Source organism: Schistocerca americana, chromosome 1 (assembly GCF_021461395.2).
Source record: "Schistocerca americana isolate TAMUIC-IGC-003095 chromosome 1, iqSchAmer2.1, whole genome shotgun sequence".
NCBI classification, from domain to species: Eukaryota; Metazoa; Arthropoda; class Insecta; order Orthoptera; family Acrididae; genus Schistocerca; species Schistocerca americana.
In genome coordinates this window covers 787,184,349-787,207,310 of record NC_060119.1, presented here as the reverse complement: position 1 = coordinate 787,207,310, position 22,962 = coordinate 787,184,349, and the positions used below count along the sequence as shown (strand labels likewise).

General features: G+C 40.2%; 1 protein-coding gene across 3 annotated transcripts in view; it reads left to right on the top strand.

Annotated features, from left to right (window-relative positions):
- The window catches only part of LOC124612406 (centromere protein I-like), a 367,802-nt gene that overhangs the window by 8,883 nt on the left and 335,957 nt on the right, over positions 1 to 22,962 (top strand). For all 3 annotated transcript variants that reach the window (XM_047140617.1, XM_047140609.1, XM_047140600.1), the window contains exon 2: positions 5,955 to 6,080. In XM_047140617.1, coding sequence (XP_046996573.1) covers positions 5,955 to 6,080 — 126 coding nt within the window. The remainder of the gene's footprint in view (positions 1 to 5,954; positions 6,081 to 22,962) is intronic.

Genomic DNA, 22,962 nt, shown 5'->3' with positions numbered 1-22,962 from the left:
TCTCTCTGTTTCCTGCTGAGCTGTCAAGATGGAAACATAGTACCAGTTTTAACCATGGTTAAACATCACAGTGACTCCAGAGTGGTGAGTGAGATAAAACATTGGGCGAGCATGGCCATTGTGAGAGAGAGGATTCAGATATGCGCAATAGGCTACATGTGGTAGTCGAGAAGCTTTTATACCTTCGCCTGTACATGGCAGTCTCCTTAGCAGCTGAAGATTGGGACACGGTAAATAGTGCCTCTTGGTCTCTAGCAAAGTGCAACAAGAAGAACGCCTAAGCATGCCAGTCTGTGAAGTTTCAGAGTAGGAAAGCACAGCTGATGAAGGGTTCTCAGACTGTAATTGACAAGCAGGCAGTTTGATGACACTGCTTTGAAGGTACTCAGCAGGGTTTTCAACTTCGCAACAACTTCCAGTAATGTGCCCATTTCAGGTCTCAGCAGTGCAGTGAAGCAAGTAGGCAACACAGTTCCACCAAATGTGACAGAAGGAATTTGATGAGTGACCTGCAGGGTGCTCAGCAAGACACCCTCCAAAATCAAACAACATCAAGTGATGAGAAGCTCGCACTTTAAAGGACCCAGGTAGACAGCAATGTCGTTGCGTCGCTAACAGAGAGTAGTTGTTCTGCAACAGACTGGTTACAATGAAAAAGTGTGTCAAAATCTGGAGGGCCCTGCATAAAAGCTTTTCAGGCTTTTGGATTGTGTTACCTTACAGACAAAGTGCATTAGATGACCAGGACTCTTGTGAAGGAAACCGGTATGCCAGACGAGATCGTTGAACAACTACGACTGAATGCACCGTTTCCACTCAGACTATGGGCCTGCCGAAAGTTCACAGCATGTGCGTACCAGTACACTCAATTGTCAGTAACACTGGCACATCAATGTACACAACAGCCAAATACTGGAAGAAACTGCTGTTCCCATATGTGGGGAATTGTATTTACCATATCCACTTATCGGAGGACTTCTTACAATATCTCAAACAACTGCATGTCACAAAACCTGATGTAGTGGTCAGTTTTGAGGTGGTATCCTTGATAACTTTGGTATCACTGAAAAACTCATTGGAACTGATTGCAGAGAAATTTGGCAATGTTCTTTTGGACATGTTCAGGAACATACTGCCCTCAGTGTATTTTCCATATGGGGGCCAATATTATAAGCAGACAGAAGGTATAGAAATGGGCAGCCGTCTGTCTCCAGTGGTTGCTGGATTATGTTCATGGGGAGATTTGAAGTGGAGACATTAGAGATGGCTAGATACAAATCCATATGCTTCTTCACGTATACAGATGGTGCCTCTGTGATCTGGCGTCATGGTAGGGATAGCCTCAATGAGTTTCTGGTACATCTTAACTCATGCTACCCAAATATTAATTTCACTATGAAACTGGAAAAGGATGGCCATTTTTGTCTGTAACTGTCAAAAGGAGAGAAGATAGGTTGTTCGGCTACAGTGTGTATCACAAACCTACTCATACTGATTTATACATACAACCCAGCAGCTTTCACAATCCAGTGCAGAAGAATGGAGTTTTAAGGACATTGGTCCACATGATACACACCTTGTCAGACTTAGGAAGTTTGGTAATAGGAATAGATCATGTACGATCAGTGTTCTGCAAGAACGGAAACACAGTCAAACAGATTCAGAAGGCACTTCAACCAGCTAGTCTTCCACTCTATCAAAGAAAATAGCAGGAGGATTCAGAGACCTTGGGGTACTTGTCCTATGTCGGATGTATTTCTGCCAAAGTCAGCAAGATTTCCAGGAAGCATAACATCGAAAGTGTTTTCTGGCCACCTACCAAAATAAGAGGACTACTGGAAAATGTGAAAGATGACCCATGACTACGAAAATCAGGAATCTATAATATACTTTGCCAATGTGGCATATCGTGCACTGGCCAGACAACTGGGACACTGGACATCAAGTGAAAAGAATGTCAGAGGCACACCTGACTAAGACAGGCAACTAAATCAGCCATTTCTGAGCACTGTCTGGAACTTAATCATCCCATGAACTGTGAAGAAACAAGGGTCCTTGCACAGGTCCCCAGATATTGGGACAGTGTTATAAGAGAGTTTAGAGAGATAAAGATGACCAGAAACATCTAAAATTCTGGTGCTAGGTACTAGTTCAGTAGAGCCTGTGATAATGCACTGGAGTTGCTGAAAATGTAGCAGGGGAAGCAGCAGAAATCCACAAAATGAACTGAGGGTGTGGACATTGGGAACGAACCCCAGACAGAGCGCCAGGTGCAGTGGACCAAAATGGAACATTGCAGGATGCATTTAGCAGGAGCAGACCTCAAAGAGATCACTTAGAACAGCACTGAACCAAAAAACGGAATACCAGCACACAGACGAGTGCACTGGACTGAAGACGTAACATCAGCTCCAGGTCTGGCACGCCAAAATGAAGAGGAAGTGCCTAAGAACATTTATAGTGGGAACGGACAGCAGAGAGAACACTTGGAACTGCACTGGACTGAAAACAGAATGCCAGTGTGCAGACAGGTGCACCAGACTGAAAACAGAATGCCAGTGTGCAGACAGGTGCACCAGACTGAAGAGGGAATGCCTGAGAACATTTTCAGTGGAAGTGGACCACAGTGGGAACACGACTGACTCACACTGGATCAAAAATAGAATGCCAGCAACAGACAGGCACAGTGGACCAAAGGGGGAATGCCTAAGGGCATCGCTAGCGGGAGCGGACGGTAGATGGAAAACCTGGAACCAACCAGGGCAGGGGGAGACCATAGAAGCTACAAATATTTCATGTTTCATTCGATTTCTAATTTTGGGCTGAGACTCATTTTCAAGTCAACACAACAAAGTCATAAATGGCATTTCTGAACACGTCAACAAAATGTGTAATATAAATTCAAAGTGCATACGGATGTCTGTGTGCACTGTGAATATACATTACACATTTTGTTGACATCTTTGGAAATGCCATTGTTGGCTTTGTTATGTTGATTTGAAAATGGGTCTCAGCCCAAAACTACTCATTGAACAAAATATAAAATATTGGCAACTTGGACTGGTTTTTTGTTCTAAGATGATTTCTGACAAGGTAAACATTTCACAAGCAGAAACCGACCTATAAGGTTAGGAGGCAGTTCGTTTTCTAGACAGGTTGTGTGCAGATATCTAGGGGTACATCTACATGAAAAATCAAACTTCAACTGCACATCATCAATTCAGTCTCAAAAGCATCTTAAGTCATTGCATAACTTTGTAACAACAGGAACTACCACCTATAGACTCCCACTGCTGGCGGTCAGGCCCTACAGCAGTGTGATGCTTTTGCCATTACCAGCTTCACAGCCAATATGTTGACATTACAGCAGTGCTACATACCACATAGAAATATCTTGCAGATGGCGCAATGAGGTGTGCTTATAATGCTTGCCGAGTGTTTGGTGCCACTGTAGTAGTCACTGCTTGTTATTTTAGGTGTACACCCTGTGGATATTACTGCCAGTCATCTTGTCTCATACTGGGTCAAGAAGGGGCGAGCTGTACAAGATCCAAATGTTAACCACTAATGGAATCTGAAATACACTCCAGTTAACATACTGACAGATGGATTTCTGACAAAATGACTGGGACCCATTTGTTAAAGGTTGATGGATCTACAAAATATTCCCAAACATACAGAAAAGGCTAATACTTCACCATGTCATGTGGTTAAGTGTACTGTTAGAGACCTAGAGTTGTGGTAGATTGGGAAGAGCATGGCAGATTCCACTGCCTTCAATTGTTCAGGGGATACATCTGCAGGTCTCGTCAAAATATGCATAAAAGGCTTAGAGCTCACAACACACAGTTTAAGTGTCACTGAACGTGAAAGGAGGAGTGATAAACTATCACCGAAGTACTAAGTGAAACGGACTCAGAGCATCGAAGCAGGTATTATCTTTGCCCGCTTCATCCACATTGCTGTGACCATTTCCTAGAGCCACTGTGGATTTGAACAGCTGCATACAGTGTAGTGGATGGCACATGAAAGTTTGCCTAAATAATAATCAGTGGTTGAACAATAGCATTCTTTATGAAAGTTTGCCTAAATAATAATCAGTGGTTGAACAATAGCATTCTTTAATGTTGCAATACCATTAATGTGTTATAGTGATTCATTTATTTGAAAAATATAAGCAGCTTACAGTATGTGGCATTTAAAATTGTAGTTTTCCATAGAAATCATTTTGGGAATTCCACAAATGTGGCCACTATACCAGTGGCAGTAGCGTAAGAAAAATCCCTTGTGGGTGTGTGTGTGTGGTTTATTTCTCTCTCTCTCTCTCTCTCTCTCCCTCCCTCCCTCCCTCCCTCCCTCTCCCCCCACCCCACCCCGAGGGAGCACTGTTCTGTTACATGCTGTCACAAACTCCATAAAAATCGCACTTCACACAACTTTGAATAGTGAAACTTTTTTTGCTGGTAACAGTTATCACTTAAGCAACCTTCACAAAGATTTGTGAGTGCAGCAAGTGATAGGTGCAGAAATAAAAAATTAGAGTTTGCATGCATTTCTGACTGCTTCACAATACCCTGGGACTGATATTTTTTTTCCTGTTTATGTGGAGACCAAAAAAATTTTTTTAAAAATTTGCATGGATACAAGAGAGACTGCAAAAAGTCTCTCTGCTACTGTATTCTTTTCCCTGTTAATATATATGTAAAGCTTTCTTTCCAAATTGATTACCTCTTTTTTTGCGAGGCTGCATATTACTCCTATGTGAGAGCAAATAAAATGTTGTTCTTTTGTGAACTTTCTTGTCTATTCTGCTACAGAGAGCTCGTAAAACCATTCATAATATGTACCCACCAGAGAATGATGGCTAGAACATTCAAAACTCCCTTATCCACATACAAATTAGGGATTTTATCATGCAAAGCACCAGGACAAATTTGAATTCAGGGAAATGAAGCAGCGTATGTTGTAGCTAAATGTTTGTATCTTGTCTTCAAAGGCCTGTTTGCCAACTTCGTTAAGAAGACTCCCCAGTGCGCATTAGCTTTGCTAAAATAATTATATTGTCTGATTACAAGAATGAAATGCCAGTTCTTGCAGCCCTCTATCTCTGATAACCTCGCTGTTAGTGGGATGATTTATCTTAAACTTTATTCCTTTGTGCATTCCCCTCCTATCTCCCTGTACTACTTGTAAAACTGACCTAGCATATTATCTTAATGAATACAAGACCATTAAGAATCACACATATTTTTATTCAACATGTTTGTCATGTGTAGTCATAAGTTCACATTTGTCCACATTCAAATTGTGTGTGAATTCTGTTAACTGTTAATGTTTCTTATCTCATTTACTCATGAGAAGAAAACCACCAGTTCTGAAAGTCAGTCTGTGTTTTCATTTTCTCTGCTAGAGTTTTTGTTTCATTCTTTAAGAAGTGATTTTTCTTCTATCTTGTGTTGGCATTCACTTTTTTCTTTTCTATTCAACTTATAGATAGTAATTGCCTTTGTGTGTTGGCACTGGTTGCCATATTTTAACATCAGGGGAAGTGTTTTATTAATGTTATCATAGTTGGTTTTGTGCGAAAGGGGAAAAGGGGGGGGGGGGAGGCAGTGGTTAAGGTTTTGGACCCATACTGTGCAAGAGTGAGACTTATATCCCCATTTGGCCTCCCAGATCTAGTGTTAATCAATCTTTCCCTGAATTGTTTAGATCAAATGCTGAGATGGTTACCTTGTATTGGCCATGGTTGCTTTTTATTTCCTGTCCTTACCCTCCAAAGGTGTCTCTAAGTGTCTCGATAATTAGTTGCTAAAATATAACATTATCATATTCCTTCCTGCTACATTTTCTTTGACCATTGAAATATTCTCAGAGGACCTAAATTGTTTCTTTCCTTTATCGACATCAGTATACTTTATATAACTATTAACGCAATAAATATTGTTTTGCAGGTGCAGGATACAAGTACGTAGCAACAGAATTTGACAAGAAACTTGAAGAACTATCAGAAAAAGAGACTGGTCTGAGTGATGTTGAAATTACTATCCTCCTCCGTGTTTTAACAAGAGCCACACTTTGTAAGTGCTATTTTAATTTTCCATCTTCTGTGTGTGCCAGAATCATTTTTAATTGATTTTCAAATATTGTAGTCTGATTTCCAAAAATAAATGGTGTTAACTTAGTGCCTGTTCAAGTGTTGAAATATTGCACAATGTAGAGGTGGAGAAGTGACTATTCACATGTACCCACCTTATCCTTGAGGTAGGATGTTTCACTTACATAGCAAGAATTGACAACATGGGGATGACAATGGAAAGGACATGAAGCAATTCCTTGCGTACTGAAGACAAGTTGAAAGTTTCACATCCAGGTTAAAATAAGATTACCAAGTAGATAGGGCATCAGACTCCAATTAGATGATGCAGTCCCATCTCAAACATTGATTGAAAGCTCATCAGAGGTCTGTGCACTTAAGGGAAAGTTAGAATGTAGATGGCACCATGGTAATAGGCTTTTTACTTTGTCAGACCGACATTCATCACCAGTAGCAGCAGCAGCAGTAGCAAATTCATTGTCATTGTCCTCCTCTATCACCACCACCACCACCACCACCACCACCACCTCCTTCTCCTCCTCCTCCTCCTCCTCCTCCTCCTGATAATACGAAGGCCTAACTAGGCATCTTCATGCATTATGGTCTTTAGCTGTTTTTAATGTTTTCTACCCTCTCTCCATTGCATTGCCTTCTTGGCAGTGTTCCTTCATGCATTTACGGACCATTGATCTGACTACGTGTTCCGTCCATCGCTGTTTCATTCTCCTTGTGTCTTGGCTGTCTTCTGTTCCAGTCTGTCCCCTGATCTATTTGTTTGTTTTCTTGTCTCTGTAATGGAGAATTATTTGCTGTTCTGAAGGCACTGGAACAGATGAGCTGGCATTGTACCAATAAATTCCTCATTTACTGGTACTCTGACTCCTAAAGTGTACACTTACCACTGGAGAGGTGTACTTGGTGACAGGATCGTCCAGAATATCCAGAGCGTTCATTCTCTTGCAAAGTCAGAAGAAAATTATTTTCTGTTTGGTGTCACTGCACATGGGAACCCTGCAAAATGAACTTGCTGATGCTGCCCCCCCCCTCTCCCACCCCCCCTCTGCCCTCCCCCCTCCCACCCCCTTCTCTCTCTTTAATTTGCTCCTTATTCAGTCTTGCTGCAAGCAGTCACCACTTACTTAGTGAAACACTCAGGGGCTAGAATTGAGCAGTGAGTAGTCTCCTTCCGGCCATGATGAGCATGATAGCTGGAATTGTCTCTTTGTAGGCACTAATGGGGGTTGCAGTGTTTTTCACAAATCCGAAGATAACGTGACACCTAGGAAATCTTTAATACTTGGTGGTGTATGGTTTGTGTAGGACTTTTGGGACTACTCTTTTGTGCCTGACCAATATTCGGTAGATTTCTTGTGATATCTTGGGAAAAGTTTTATGGAAATACGTGTTTCTGCCAATATAGCTCCACTAAAGAGACATTGAATTTCAGCTGTGTTAAGGATTAGTGCCTATACTCAATATTGCAATATGTCAAAGGGCCCAGTTGTTTAGACTGAGGCCTGCCTAGCAGATGGGGTCCATTGCCCACCTCCTTTGGCCATTTTGATGGCTATTTTCATCAGACATGAGTGGTTCCAATTTTCCATGGTCAGCAGCTTCCAGTAATGGCCATTAGAGTTTGGTCAGCAATGTCAGCTGCTTCTTTGTGATTGGCTGGTAGCTAAGCCACAAGAGCTGGGAGGGTGATGACATAGTGCTGAGACAGCAAGTGCCAATGTGATGTGCTGGTGTCTGTGAAAATGAGTAATGGGCTGTTACGTTTCACTCTGTCTATGGACAGTAATTCACACCACATTGGGAATTCTTCACACTGACTGGAGAAAACACAGAAAAAATCACTATGAACAACAGTTAAAAGATATTGCATTCCATTACCTCTGAGACCACTACCAAATTGACAATGTTGCCCTGGTTCTCTTAATGTCTGTGGAGAATGTGGTTGTTTAGTAACTCCTAAGGAATTTTAATGGTACAATCACAGAACAAAGGAAAAGGTTGGCAGTGATAACTTAAAAGAAACAAAGTCTATGAGGGATTACACCTCCATTTTTCTGAGATATAGTATTTGATGGAAAGATGGTTGCAGAATCACCGCTCAGAGTACATGTTGCTGCAGTCTCTTTGAACTTTTGAATGTTGTGGCAAGTGCACTTGGTAGTCACCGGGTTCTGTGACTGTGACTACCAGAGTGGTGGAATGGTGTATTTCGAGTAAATGATTTCTGCTGATGGTACTCCTAGTGGATTACTGTAATTTTAGGTTGACTCATGATAGCACCTTAATAACTTGAAAAGGGCCGTAGAACTTTGTGATGAATTTCTTCATTTTGTCGTTAGGGATATATGGGTTGTTAAACATCAGTCATTGCCCAACATTGTATTTCAGAAACGTATTCTTCCCCCTGTAGCCCCTTCTTGAATTTGTATTGGCACACCTTGATTGCCTCCAAGTGGCCTTCAGTTTCCTTGTAAAAGCCCATATGGAGGAAAGGTGCTAGTGCTGATTGTGGCAAGGGAAAGTTGAAGGACATTTTCCTGCCATGTGTCACTTTGTAGGTGAGAGTCCTATGTTCTCCTGCAGTTTGGATTCATGTGTTATTACTGCGTAAAGTATGGGTTTGTCATAGTTATTAAGTTCCTCATTTACATATTGGCTGAGTGTCTTGCCAAAGATTCAGTGTGCTTGCTCAGTGTAACCAATGCTTCTAGATTGGTAATGACTAGTCTGTAATTTTTTTCTTGTTGAGGCTGCACTTGTTCTGACATGAAATTAAGTCACGATTTGCGACACTGACATGAGGTGTCCTGAATTTACATAGCCATTGGCTAATTGTAGAGTGACCAATGGTCTTAGCTCTTTAATTTAGTTATGGTTACCATTGCCAAGTACTGTGAGAAATGTTCAGTTATCATCAGGACATTTTTATTCTGTGTGGGAGCTTATGTTGAATGAGCCATAAATGCGTAGTCCAGTTATATGGAGTGATTTACCTCCTTCCAGTAAATGCTGTAATGGATTGCATTGTGAATCTGACATAGCACTTACCACAGAAACATTCTGGGACAACAGTTTGCTGTCCGCATCGTTTCCTGGTATAGGATTTCATCGTGTGTTTTAAATTGAGACAGTGCCGTAAATTGTTGATATGTAAGCATTTTCATTTTTCCTTGCTCACTCTGACTTACTACAACACACACACTTCTCAGCTTAGACCACTGGTTTTATTATGCATTTTCACTAGTCTGTACTCAATCTCACAATCAGTGTTGAACTCATTGAGATGCAACAACCATCTTGTTAGTCTGCTTGTCACATCTTTGGAGACTAAGACTTCCAGACCAAGAGGAAAATAGATATTCAGCAATTTGAGACATACAAGTAATAGTGAATGTAAGTTATTCCATATACCACTCACAGAGTATATCCTTTTTTACTGCCTAGTAAGATCATTTCAAGTTAGTGCAGCTGATGGTACACAATATGACAGGATGTTCTGTTGTATCTATTTTCTGTGAAAGTGCACACACCCTAAAATTTTGTGTTAGAGCTGCTAGATAATCAACTACTAGTTTAAGGCTGTACAAAATGCAATGCTGCTTCCCATATACTGGTTGCATGCCTCTGGTGGGAACATGGTACTGCGTGACAGGCATTGGTGAAGGTGGTCCACTAGGACTGAATAATTCTGCATATTCTTAGAGTAGCACAGCCATAGCACTACTGTGTCCGCAGTTTTTTTCTTTTTTCAACGTGTCTTCATTTAATGCCATTAAGCTTGTCATGGGAATTCTTCCACTTCTTCGGAATTATAAATGTTTACAGGAATTAAGCAACACCCATCATGCTCTGGGGAATACAACATGCTACGGTATACGAATGATTGCACCCTATTCAGTTCATTCATATCTGTTGACAGCTCAACAATCAACAATGTATCAGTCAGCTACACGGCCCTTACATCTGTCCAAATTCTTTTTCCTCTTCTTTTGTGAAAGAAATCGTAGGTAGTGGTGTAAAATATGTGGGCATTTATAAGTTGGGGCAAATGGCCAGGATAAATGCCCGGGCAAATGTCCAAAATTCATAAATGTCCGGGCAGTTATAGGGGAAATAAATTCGACTATAAACATAACTATTTACATCTTGAATGAGGTCAGTTTTATCTTCACAGCATTGCAGTCATACGGAAATAGATAAAGAAAGGAGCAGAATAGAAAACTGTAGTCTGTCTCAAATGCTGCTAAATATGCTTTTTTTTTCCAATTGAGAACTGTTAAACACAGGTCTGTTCACAAAATTGTTGAACTTTGTCGACAGAATTTTTCTGCACTTACCTTTTGCTTATTGTGCATGGTCTCCTTCAAAACTCTCCTCCACAATTGGTACACTGCTCCCAATGCTGTTTCCGCTTCCAGAAGCTGTCTCGGTATCCCTCTTGCTGGATTGCGTGAAGTGCCGCCTGCAAATTTTGTTTTATCTCATCTACCATTGCGAATCTTCATCCTTTCATTGGGGATTTCAACTTTCATCTCATCACCAGTTAAGATTCTCATAAGAAACATCATCTTCTCATTTGCACAATCCAAGAGCTTTTCACAAATTGCGAGGTGAATGTCTTTCTGGTCTTGACTCACGAACCATGGCATGAACTCAGTGGTGACAAGATGCATTCCAAGATGCTGTGTCAGGATTTCATAATTTGATCCAACTGAAATGTTACATTCTTCTGCAATCTCTTGGACAGTCAGTCTTCAATTGGCACGCACAATTTTGTTGACGTTCCTGAGATGAGCATCGTCGGTAGACATCGAAGGGCGTCCTGAACAAGGATCACCTCTAATTTCCGTCCTGCCGTTTTTAAATTGAGTGAACAGTTTGTAACAACGTGTATGGCTTAAGCACTCATAACTGCAGTCTTCCTACATCATTTGGTATGTCTATGTATAGATTTTTTTTTAGTTTCACACAAAATTTAATGCAGACATGTTGCTTCCTCTCTCTCCCTGCCACCTTGAAATTCGCGAACTGTGTGACTCAATGTTCTACTCAGTACAACACTGAATAATAACTGACAGACATACAACAATGAAACTTCTGGCAGTTAAACATTAAACACAAGCATGTGCAGGAGCGCCAACCGCATTTCGCTCTGACACACCATTGCTGTGAAATTATGAATGTTCCACAATTTTTTTGAACAGATCTCATACTTATGACTGTACGAGAGGGAGTAGAGGAGAGCAGAAGTCGTAAAAATAAAAAGGACGTTATAAATAAGCAACTATCAGCAACACATTCTTCCTTGGTACAGCAAGTCAGAATGCTAGGGGAAAAAAACTACTTCTCTCTTCTTTCCTTTTCGTCTTAGTAATAATGCCAATGAATGATATACGTAGGTTTAAGTGTAAACATTTACTAACTTTTAATATCAGGAGTATTGTCCCATCCTTTATTTTAATTGGTAAATTATACATTTTAGTTTAAAATTTACTTTTTTTGTAAGTGCCCAGATTTTGGGCATTTATTAACTGCTTTGGTCAAGTTCCCAGCCAAATACCCATTTATAAATGTCCTGCCCACTGGACCTTTGCCCGACCGACATCACTAATCACAGGAGATGAACTTGAGGGGCCATGATCGTTGTTTAGCAATGGCGTTGAAGGTCGTTAACATCTGCTCACATCAGTTTGATATTGTCAGCTGTGTCACCACCTTCCAATGGTGCTTAGTGGCACCTTTCAGCTGATAGAACACTCTTATCCTAGCGCCTCCTGAAAATAATACGCATGCATCACCTCTCAACTTAAGTAGTGCTATATACAGCAGTTGGTCCTCTGACCCCTTACACAAGATCACTGCATTCCTCATAGTGTTAAAAAAAACTTTGATTTTCCCTCCTGCTTTATTTCCTGCTTGGTGTTACCAATCCAGAAATTGTAAAGAACAATGTTTTGTGCTATGGCAAAACGGAAGAGCATGCTACAGATGTGGTATGTTAATTGGGGTGGCAATCATTGAAACAAAGGCATTTTTCGTTGCAGCAGGACCTACTCAAGAAATTTAATCAGCAACTTTATCCTCAGATTGTGAAAATATTCTGTTGACACCCACCTACATAGGGAGGAATGATCATCATAATAAAATAAGAGAAATCAGAGCTCGCACAAAAAGATTTAAGTGTTCATTTTTCCTGCACACTGTTAGACATTTGAACGGTTGAGAAACAGCTTGAAGGTGGTTCAATTAACACTCTGGGTAATTGTGAAGTGCAGACTAAGCATGTAGAGGTAGATGTCGGGGAAGAACTGGGTAGTGAAGAGGCTCCACCTTTCTGATTACCCTCTTTTTGTTTAATTCCTCAGTCAAACTTTGGTTATATGCAATCAGCTGCAGTATTCTGTCATTTCTGTAATCTGTGGTTTTCATACCACATGTCTGCCTTGATGGCTGAGTGGTCAGTGCGACAGAATACCATGCTAAGGGGTCCGGGTTCAATCCCTGGCTGGGTCAGGGATTTTCTCTGCTCAGGGACTGGGTGTTGTGTTGTCTTCTTCATCCTCATCATAATCATAATCATCATCTCATCCCGATTGATGCGCAAGTTGCCAAAGTGGTGTCAACTAAAAAAACTTGCACCAGGCGACCGGTCTACCCGACGGGAGGCCCTAGCCACACAACATTTCATTTCCATACCACAATAATTCAGAAGTGAGCCACAGACCGTTGGTCACAGCTCAGTAAGTCATCATCCTCCATTGGTGACACAACGGAAGAGCAACAAGTTACGTATTTAGCTTTTTCTGTGTGCTTTCATAGTTTTATTCTTAAATTCCTTGTGCCTTTTTGTACTTAAGAGGTACAATCCACATTTTAGTAACTGTAAAGTGAAGATTCACACAGTCTGTAGTGAGTTGTCATTTGTTTTGAATGGCCAGCTGCACAGTTCAGTAAGGCACCATCCTCCATTAGCGACACACCAGTAATCTAGCAGGTTACATATTTAGTTTTGTAGTTAATTCTTAAGTTAGTAGTATTAGGGTGGATAGGATGTGTGCAATTCTGCTTGCGTACGCAGGAGGAGCTGACTGCAGTTCATGAACAGCTGAAGATGCTTCTGGCCATGGTCAGTTATCTTCATGTTGCTGCCTCAGGGTGTAGCAGTTATGGATAATATGGCACATCACACGGGACATCTCAGGTGTCTCTCATTTCATCCATGGACTCTGATCCAGACACACCTCACAGTGATCTGATACGAGGGATCCGCCCCCACCACAAGGTGTGTGGTGGGTTGTAACGTATTCGCATCACTCAAGGCAGAGTGTCAGTATGAAGGCTGGCCTTCTGGTCTTACCCGTTCACACTATGAGTGAACAGGTGGCCACTCCTGCAGCAGGGTTCGAGCAGGCATACAGGGACAGGTGTTCGCTAGTTATGGAGGTCCAATGTTAAGCACGTTATAGAGCAGAATAGAGGTGAGGGAAATACGGATAGGGTCCAGGGCTAGAAAGAAGTCTGATATTTACTTGGTATGTTTCATCCGAGGTGTGGAGAAGGCCCTGTCAAGGGTGCATGGTGACGTTGTCTGAAAGTTGTGGCTCACATCTGCCCCAATGACATCTGTCGTTTGGGTTTTGAGGCCATCCTTAGTTTGTACGGGCGACTGGCACAAGTGGTGAAGACTGGTGCCCTCCATTGCAGGGTGGAAGCAGCCCACAGTTTTTCAGCATCATACCTGAAGTTGATGGGTATGCTTTAGTTTGGAACCAAGTAGAAGATCTCAACCAAAGACTCTGTCGATTCCATGTCAGTCTTGGTTGCAGATTTTTGGACCTGCATTAAGGGGGTAGAGATTGTAGAACTCCTCATGATAGATCAGCTGTGCACTGCACAAAGGAAACAGCTGCTCAGACAGGAGAGTACTTGTGGAGTGGACATAGGGGCTTTTTAAGGTGATATTTTGGGATCTCTGAACGCTCACCATTTGATACGCGGAGAGTGAAATCGGACGGTGTACAAATTAAAGACACTTTGACAGTCAAACTTTTAACAGTAAATTGCTGAAGCATTAGTAACACAGTTTTGTAACACAGTTCCTGAATTTACTGCCCTCCAGGAAAGTTTGTAACACTTACATCAGTTAGGAGTAGGTTTATTTTAAGTAACTGTGTATCTGCAATTTATGAAGTGTGCGTTCTGTGTTGTTTGAACTCCTTGATGTATGGCAAGAAAACTAGAGTTGTGATATGTATATATATGAAAAAAGCAAAAGAATATGTTGAAATTTTAAATTATTGTAATATGAATATGTTTATGAAAGTTTTATGTTTGTTAAACGCTGGTTCACACTTAGGGCACTTGTATTTGTAACATGTAAATGCTGTAGGGAAGTCCCTCCGCAATGAAAGTGGCATGGCGTGATGTAAAAGGTGAGTTTGGTGGTCGAACTGAGTGGCTCCTTTGTGTGAATGGCATGCAATGTGTGGCTAGCCTTAGCACGATACACTTCGATGGTGCTCAGAAAGGCAATTGGAAGCTGCATTATAAGGGATTTGCCTCGGATGTGGGTCTGGCTGTTACTTGGTATTCACAGAATAATGTAATGGCTCTAATATGTTGAAAATCTGATGCCAAGAAGAGATTTTATAGAGCATTCGCACATCAAGAGCCGTGAGTACAGTCAGCTGCCATTTCGTCTGCCACTAATCTTCGCCACTGCCTCACAGACTTCATACATTCAGTTAAGTAATATATATTGGCGTGGAACAGTTAACTTTTGTGGTGTTTCAGCAATAATCACATAAAATGTCAATTCGTGTTCGAAACCATAACTTCAGTCCTAATCACGAATCTATGCGGGGTCCTCACCAAAGTGCTACTAAAACTGAGTATCCTGATTTAAATGAACAATTCTGGCATTCATATTTTTAAAAGTGATATTTGGTCTAAAGTAAAAGGAGTAGAAAAAGTTAAAGTAAGAGTAAAATTTGCATGCTTTGTGTATGGACTACTACAAGTGAAATTGTTAAGGTACGGAGTTTAAATACAAAAAAGCTAAAACCATAAAAGTTATGTTGGATAGGTTTTTGCTAAAGTATCCTTAGTTTATCACAAAATATAGTTTTGTAGGATTACGGTGCAAGAGTTTGTTAATACTACTGCCAAGAATACCTGCTTCACAGGTGATTAAAATACAAGTACATATAAATCTTTAATGAACCGATTTGCAGTAGTACTGTTATAAGTGAAGTTATGAACATTTTTCCCCCCCATGAACCATGGACCTTGCCGTTGGTGGGGAGGCTTGCGTGCCTCAGCGATACAGATGGCTGTACCGTAGGTGCAACCACAACGGAGGGGTATCTGTTGAGAGGCCAGACAAACATGTGGTTCCTGAAGAGGGGCAGCAGCCTTTTCAGTAGTTGCAGGGGCAACAGTCTGGATGATAGACTGATCTGGCCTTGTAACATTAACCAAAACGGCCTTGCTGTGCTGGTACTGCGAATGGCTGAAAGCAAGGGGAAACTACAGCCGTAATTTTTCCCGAGGACATGCAGCTTTACTGTATCATTAAATGATGATGGGGTCCTCTTGGGTAAAATATTCCGGAGGTAAAATAGTCCCCCATTCGGATCTCCGGGCGGGGACTACTCAAGAGGACGTCGTTATCAGGAGAAAGAAAACTGACATTCTACGGATCGGAGCGTGGAATGTCAGATGCCTTAATCGGGCAGGTAGGTTAGAAAATTTAAAAAGGGAAATGGATAGGTTAAAGTTAGATATAGTGGGAATTAGTGAAGTTTGGTGGCAGGAGGAACAAGACTTTTGGTCAGGTGATTACAGGGTTATAAATACAAAATCAAATAGGGGTAATGCAGGAGTAGGTTTAATAATGAATAAAAAAATAGGAGTGCGGGTTAGCTACTACAAACAGCATAGTGAACGCATTATTGTGGCCAAGATAGACACAAAGCCCATGCCTACTACAGTAGTACAAGTTTATATGCCAACTAGCTCTGCAGATGATGAAGAAATAGATGAAATGTATGACGAGATAAAAGAAATTATTCAGGTAGTGAAGGGAGACGAAAATTTAATAGTCATGGGTGACTGGAATTCGTCAGTAGGAAAAGGGACAGAAGGAAACATAGTAGGTGAATATGGATTGGGGGGAAGAAATGAAAGAGGAAGCCACCTTGTAGAATTTTGCACTGAGCATAACTTAATCATAGCTAACACTTGGTTCAAGAATCATGAAATAAGGTTGTATACCTGGAAGAATCCTGGAGATACTAAAAGGTATCAGATAGATTATATAATGGTAAGACAGAGATTTAGGAACCAGGTTTTAAATTGTAAGACATTTCCAGGGGCAGATGTGGATTCTGACCACAATCTATTGGTTATGAACTGCAGATTGAAACTGAAGAAACTGCAAAAAGGTGGGAATTTAAGGAGATGGGACCTGGATAAACTGAAAGAACCAGAGGTTGTAGAGAGTTTCAGGGAGAGCATAAGGGAACAATTGACAGGAATGGGGGAAAGAAATACAGTAGAAGAAGAATGGGTAGCTTTGAGGAATGAAATAGTGAAGGCAGCAGAGGATCAAGTAGGTAAAAAGACTAGGGCTAATAGAAATCCTCGGGTAACAGAAGAAATATTGAATTTAATTGATGAAAGGAGAAAATATAAAAATGCAGTAAATGAAGCAGGCAAAAAGGAATACAAACGTCTCAAAAATGAGATCGACAGGAAGTGCAAAATGGCTAAGCAGGGATGGCTAGAGGACAAATGTAAGGATGTAGAGGCTTGTCTCAAGAGGGGTAAGATAGATACTGCCTACAGGAAAATTAAAGAGACCTTTGGAGAGAAGAGAACCACTTGTATGAATATCAAGAGCTCAGATGGCAACCCAGTTCTAAGCAAAGAAGGGAAGGCAGAAAGGTGGAAGGAGTATATAGAAGGTTTATACAAGGGCGATGTACTTGAGGACAATATTATGGAAATGGAAGAGGATGTAGATGAAGATGAAATGGGAGATAAGATACTGCGTGAAGAGTTTGACAGAGCACTGAAAGACCTGAGTCGAAACAAGGCCCCGGGAGTAGGCAACATTCCATTAGAACTACTGATGGCCTTGGGAGAGCCAGTCATGACAAAACTATACCATCTGGTGAGCAAGATGTATGAGACAGGCGAAATACCCACAGACTTCAAGAAGAATATAATAATTCCAATCCCAAAGAAAGCAGGTATTGACAGATGTGAAAATTACCGAACTATCAGTTTAATAAGTCACAGCTGTAAAATACTAACGCGAATTCTTTACAGACGAATGGAAAAACTGGTAGAAGCGGACCTCGGGGGAGATCAGATTGGATTCCGTAGAAATGTTGGAACACGTGAGGCAATACTAACCTTACGACTTATCTTAGAAGAAAGATTAAGAAAAGGCAAACCTACGTTTCTAGCATTTGTAGACTTAGAGAAAGCTTTTGACAAGGTTAACTGGAATACTCTCTTTTAAATTCTGAAGGTGGCAGGGGTAAAATACAGGGAGCGAAAGGCTATTTACAATTTGTGCAGAAACCAGATGGCAGTTATAAGAGTCGAGGGGCATGAAAGGGAAGCAGTGATTGGGAAGGGAGTGAGACAGGGTTGTAGCCTCTCCCCGATGTTATTCAATCTGTATATTGAGCAAGCAGTAAAGGAAACAAAAGAAAAATTCGGAGTAGGTATTAAAATTCATGGAGAAGAAGTAAAAACTTTGAGGTTCGCCGATGACATTGTAATTCTGTCAGAGACAGCAAAGGACTTGGAAGAGCAGTTGAACGGAATGGACAGTGTCTTGAAAGGAGGATATAAGATGAACATCAACAAAAGCAAAACGAGGATAATGGAATGTAGTCAAATTAAATCGGGTGATGCTGAGGGGATTAGATTAGGAAATGAGACACTTAAAGTAGTAAAGGAGTTTTGCTATTTAGGGAGTAAAATAACTGATGATGGTCGAAGTAGAGAGGATATAAAATGTAGACTGGCAATGGCAAGGAAATCGTTTCTGAAGAAGAGAAATTTGTTAACATCGAGTATAGATTTAAGTGTCAGGAAGTCGTTTCTGAAAGTATTTGTATGGAGTGTAGCCATGTATGGAAGTGAAACATGGACGATGACCAGTTTGGACAAGAAGAGAATAGAAGATTTCGAAATGTGGTGCTACAGAAGAATGCTGAAGATAAGGTGGGTAGATCACGTAACTAATGAGGAGGTATTGAATAGGATTGGGGAGAAGAGAAGACTGTGGCACAACTTGACTAGAAGAAGGGATCGGTTGATAGGACATGTTTTGAGGCATCAAGGGATCACAAATTTAGCATTGGAGGGCAGCGTGGAGGGTAAAAATCGTAGGGGGAGACCAAGAGATGAATACACTAAGCAGATTCAGAAGGATGTAGGTTGCAGTAGGTACTGGGAGATGAAGAAGCTTGCACAGGATAGAGTAGCATGGAGAGCTGCATCAAACCAGTCTCAGGACTGAAGACCACAACAACAAGAATGAACATTTTCAAAGATAGTGTAGTTTTTTACTTTTGCAATAATCAAAGATCCTTGGCTAATGGAACTATACCAATCCCCATCATATTGTCCTCCTATTAAGAAAAAAATGAACTATTATTGTTACTAAACAAAACTGCTATAAGCAGAGGAGCTTAATCATTGCATTTAAGATGTTATTCATCTTTATTTGTGTTATTCATGTCAGTCAAGATGGAAGTCCCTCATCTCCAAAATTAGTTCTGCACTTCATGCAGTGATGTTTCAGTATTTTGATTAAGTAATGCTATTGATTGTGGCTGTCATTAGTATGAACTCTGTGCAATTTTGCTCCCCATAATATACTGGTGCGTGTGTTATTGGTAACTGCTACTACACACAGTACAGAGTGCACTGTGTCAGTTTGTACCCTGTTTGCTCTTCATAGGGAAGTCTCAACAAAAGTAAATTCAATAACTAATAAACTATTTTCTCACATATGTATTTCCAAATTAATGTGCCTAATTAGGCTGCTGACCGTTCATTTTTTTTTTTTTTTTTTCATTCACTTATAGTTTTACCACTTCTGTTAACTCCCAAGGTTAAGGCCCATTTGGTTTTATTGTCAACTGGACAAAATTTGAAATTATAGTCCGATACCCTTTTCCATTAGACACATGCTCTGTCGAACTTTGAAATCCTCTCAGAGCGTAACATTAACATGTTTCATGGCACATTAGTGTTATAAGTTGTCACATTTAAGTTCTTTGAACTGAAAGATGACTGAAACCCAAAGTAGAAGTCTGTGAAATATTTAGCGAGACATGGAATTTGTATAAAAAACATAGGTTACATGACATACTGGGATAGACTGTTTGTTGCAGTCAACAAAAATATAGTTTCTGTTAAGGTAGAAATTGAGTCTAAGTGCAAAGTTATCTGGATGCGAGGAACAGGTGTAGGTGGACCCAAGTTAATTATTGTATCTTTTTATCGGCTACCTGAATGTGTTGTGACCGTTTTAGATCATCCGAGGAAAGTCTAAGTTCAGTAGCACGAAAATTACTAAATCGAGCATTGTTAGTTGGATGTGATGTTAACCTGCTGAATACAGACTGGGATGTCTGTGGATTCATTGCTGGTGGTATGGGCAGACAGTCTTGTGAAATACTCTTGCACTGATTTTCCGAAAACTGAATTGAGCAGCTAGTTCGACAGCCCATGTGCAAAGGAAATGGTTCAGGCCTTGTAAGTACAAACGGAGATGACCTTATTGACAGTGTCAGTATAGTGGTAGGGATTAGTGATCATGATGTCAACATAGCAGCAAAGGTCACTGAAGTTAATAATTTCATAAAGAAAGCTAGAAGAGTGTTTTTGCTGGAAAGAGCAGATATGTAGTTGTTATCATCCTACTTAGACAATGAATGGATATCATTTAGTTCCAATATGGTGGACATAGAGGAATTATGGGCAAAGTTGAAACTGATTGCAACTCATGATGTGGAGAAGCATGTGTCAAAGAAGTGGATTAAGGATGGAAAAGATCCATCATTGTTTAATAACGAAATTATGAAAATGCTGAGGAAGCACAGACTGTTGCGTTCTCGGTTCAAATGATGAGTGGTAAAAATTTATAGAAATTTGTGCATCTGTAAAAAGGTCCAAATGCAGAGCATATAGCAATTTCCATCATTACACTGTAAAATAAGGTCACAGCATGAAGTGTAAAGCAACTTCCACTTTCATACCTTAACGAAAGATGCAGGAAAATTCTGATACTGTTTAAAATCGCTAAGCGGGTTGAAGGCCTCTATCCACTCATTGACCAGTCTGATGTATCAGTAGAAGAAGGCATAAGGAAAGCTAAAGTTTTAAATTTCGCATTTAATAAGTCATCCATGCAGGACGATTGTGCAAACATATCGTCATTTGATTGTCATATAGGCTCCTGAGTGGAGCACATAGTAATGGGTATCCCATGAATAGAGAAGCAACTGAAAGAGTTGAATCTCTAGGACCAGATATAATCCCAGTTCAGTTTTACAGAGAATACTCTACAGCATTGGCCACTTTACTTAGCTTGTATTTATTGCGAATCTCTGGCCTGGCGCAAATTTTCAAATGACTGGAAAAATGTACAGGTGACTGTATGTAAGTAGACTAAAAGAATAAACCCCCAAAATTACAGACCAATGTCCTTAATATTGGTTTTCTGCTGAATTCTTGAACGTATTCTGAGTCGGAGAATAATACATTTCCTTGAGTCTGAAAAGCTTCTTTCCACAAGTCAGCATGGGTTTAGAAAGCATCTCACATATGAAACTCAGTTTGCCCTTTTATCACATGATATACTGTGGACCCTGGATGATGGGCAACAAGTAGATTCTGTATTTCTAGATTTCTGGAAAGCATTTGATATTGTGTCCCACTGGAGAGAGACTATTAATAAAGGTATGAGCATACAGAATAAGTTCTCAGATATGTGAGTGGCTCAAAAACTTCCTAAGTTGTAGACCCAGTACACTGTCCTCAATGGAAAGTGTTCATCAGAGACAGAGGAGTACTCCAAGGAAATTTGGTAGGACTACTCTTATTCTCTAAATACATAAATGATCTAGCGGACAGGGCGATCAGGAATCTGCGACTGTGTGCAAATGACACTGTGGTTCACAGGAAGGTGTCAGTGTTGAGTAACTCTAGCAGGGTACAAGATGACTTGGATGAACGTCTAGTAGGTGTGCAAAATTTCTAGTAGATGTGCTAAATGGCAGTTTGCTTTCTATATGTAGAAAAATGTAAATTAATACAGGTGAGTAGCAGAAAAACAACTCTTAATGTTCAAATGCAGCATTAGTAGTGTCCTATTTGAAACACGTGTTGATTAAATATCTTGGTGTAATGTTGCAAAGCGATATGAAATAGGATCAGCATGTGAGGACAGTAGTGAAGGCGAATGGTCTGCTGTGGTTTTTTGGGAGAATTTTGAGAAAGCGTAACTCATCTATAAATGAGACTTTGTATAGAATACTGGGGTGACCCATTTTTGAGTACTACTTGAATGTTTGGAATCTGCACCAGGGTTGATTAAAGGAAGACATCAATGGATTCAGAGGCCTGCTGCTAGAATTGTTAAGGGTAGGTTCAATCAACATACAAATATTACTGAGATGCTTCGTGAACTCAAGTGGGAATCCTTTGAAGGAAGACAACTTTCTTTTCACAAAACACTGTTGATAAAATTTAGAGAAGCAGCATTAGAAGCTTCCTGCAGAGCTATCGTACTACTGCCAATGTACAGTTTGCATAAGGTCCACAAAGATAAGAGAAATTAGGGTTCTTATGGAGGCAAATATGCAGTCGTATTTCCATCACTCTATTTGCACGTGGAACAGAAAAGGGAATAACTAGTAGTGGCACAAAGACTTGCAGAGTGTAGATGTAGATGCAGATGTTGTCAGTGTTCTGTCTACTGCCCTCTGCCTACTCCTGGTATACCATGTCCCATTTCTCCATATCTGCTATTCCAATGTATCTTCATTTCATTAATGGCTAGTTGTAGTGCTTACTTTTCAGCAATAACCAAGTGATCTTTGTATATATATATATATATAGGCACACACACAATCTACTTATAGCTTTCTCTTTCTGTGTTAGATGAAAGAATTTGAAATTTGGGCCACTGACGTAATCAAAGTTACTATTTCTTATCCCTAACATTTGTCACTTCTTTCGTGTACCTTAGTAGAATAGTTGTAGTAATGCACAGAGATGGAAAAAATAGACAAACATGAATAAGAAACAAAATTAGTGGTGAATTAGTCAGTTGCCACTGTTAGCACATTTCATCTGCCTGTCTGGAATGTTTATTGGTTTTCAGTCGCTGGTAGAATGTATTTTTTGTTGTACAGTTGTTGTTACAGTTTTATTTTTAGCTACATTAACACACAAGCTGACCGTGGGAACCTTGTGTTTTCATGATAAAATAAAATGCTTATGTAACTATTAAAACAGCAGCAGCAAACAAAATAAGTGTTTTAACATGTCTAATATTATAGTAAACAAGAAAACAGAATCAGAAACCTTGACAGGCTGTGTAAAGTATGGTACATATAAAACTAACAGCAGGAAACTACTCTCGACAATACTAGAGATAGAATAATGAGTAAAAACCTACTAAAGGTAGCACATGAATGTTGCAGCATGTATGGTTAAAACAAAAATAAAGACACTGTTTTTTGTACAATAATGGTATGAAATTGTTATAATGTTATGTTAGAGAAGTACATTCTTAGTAACTGTACTGTTTTCTA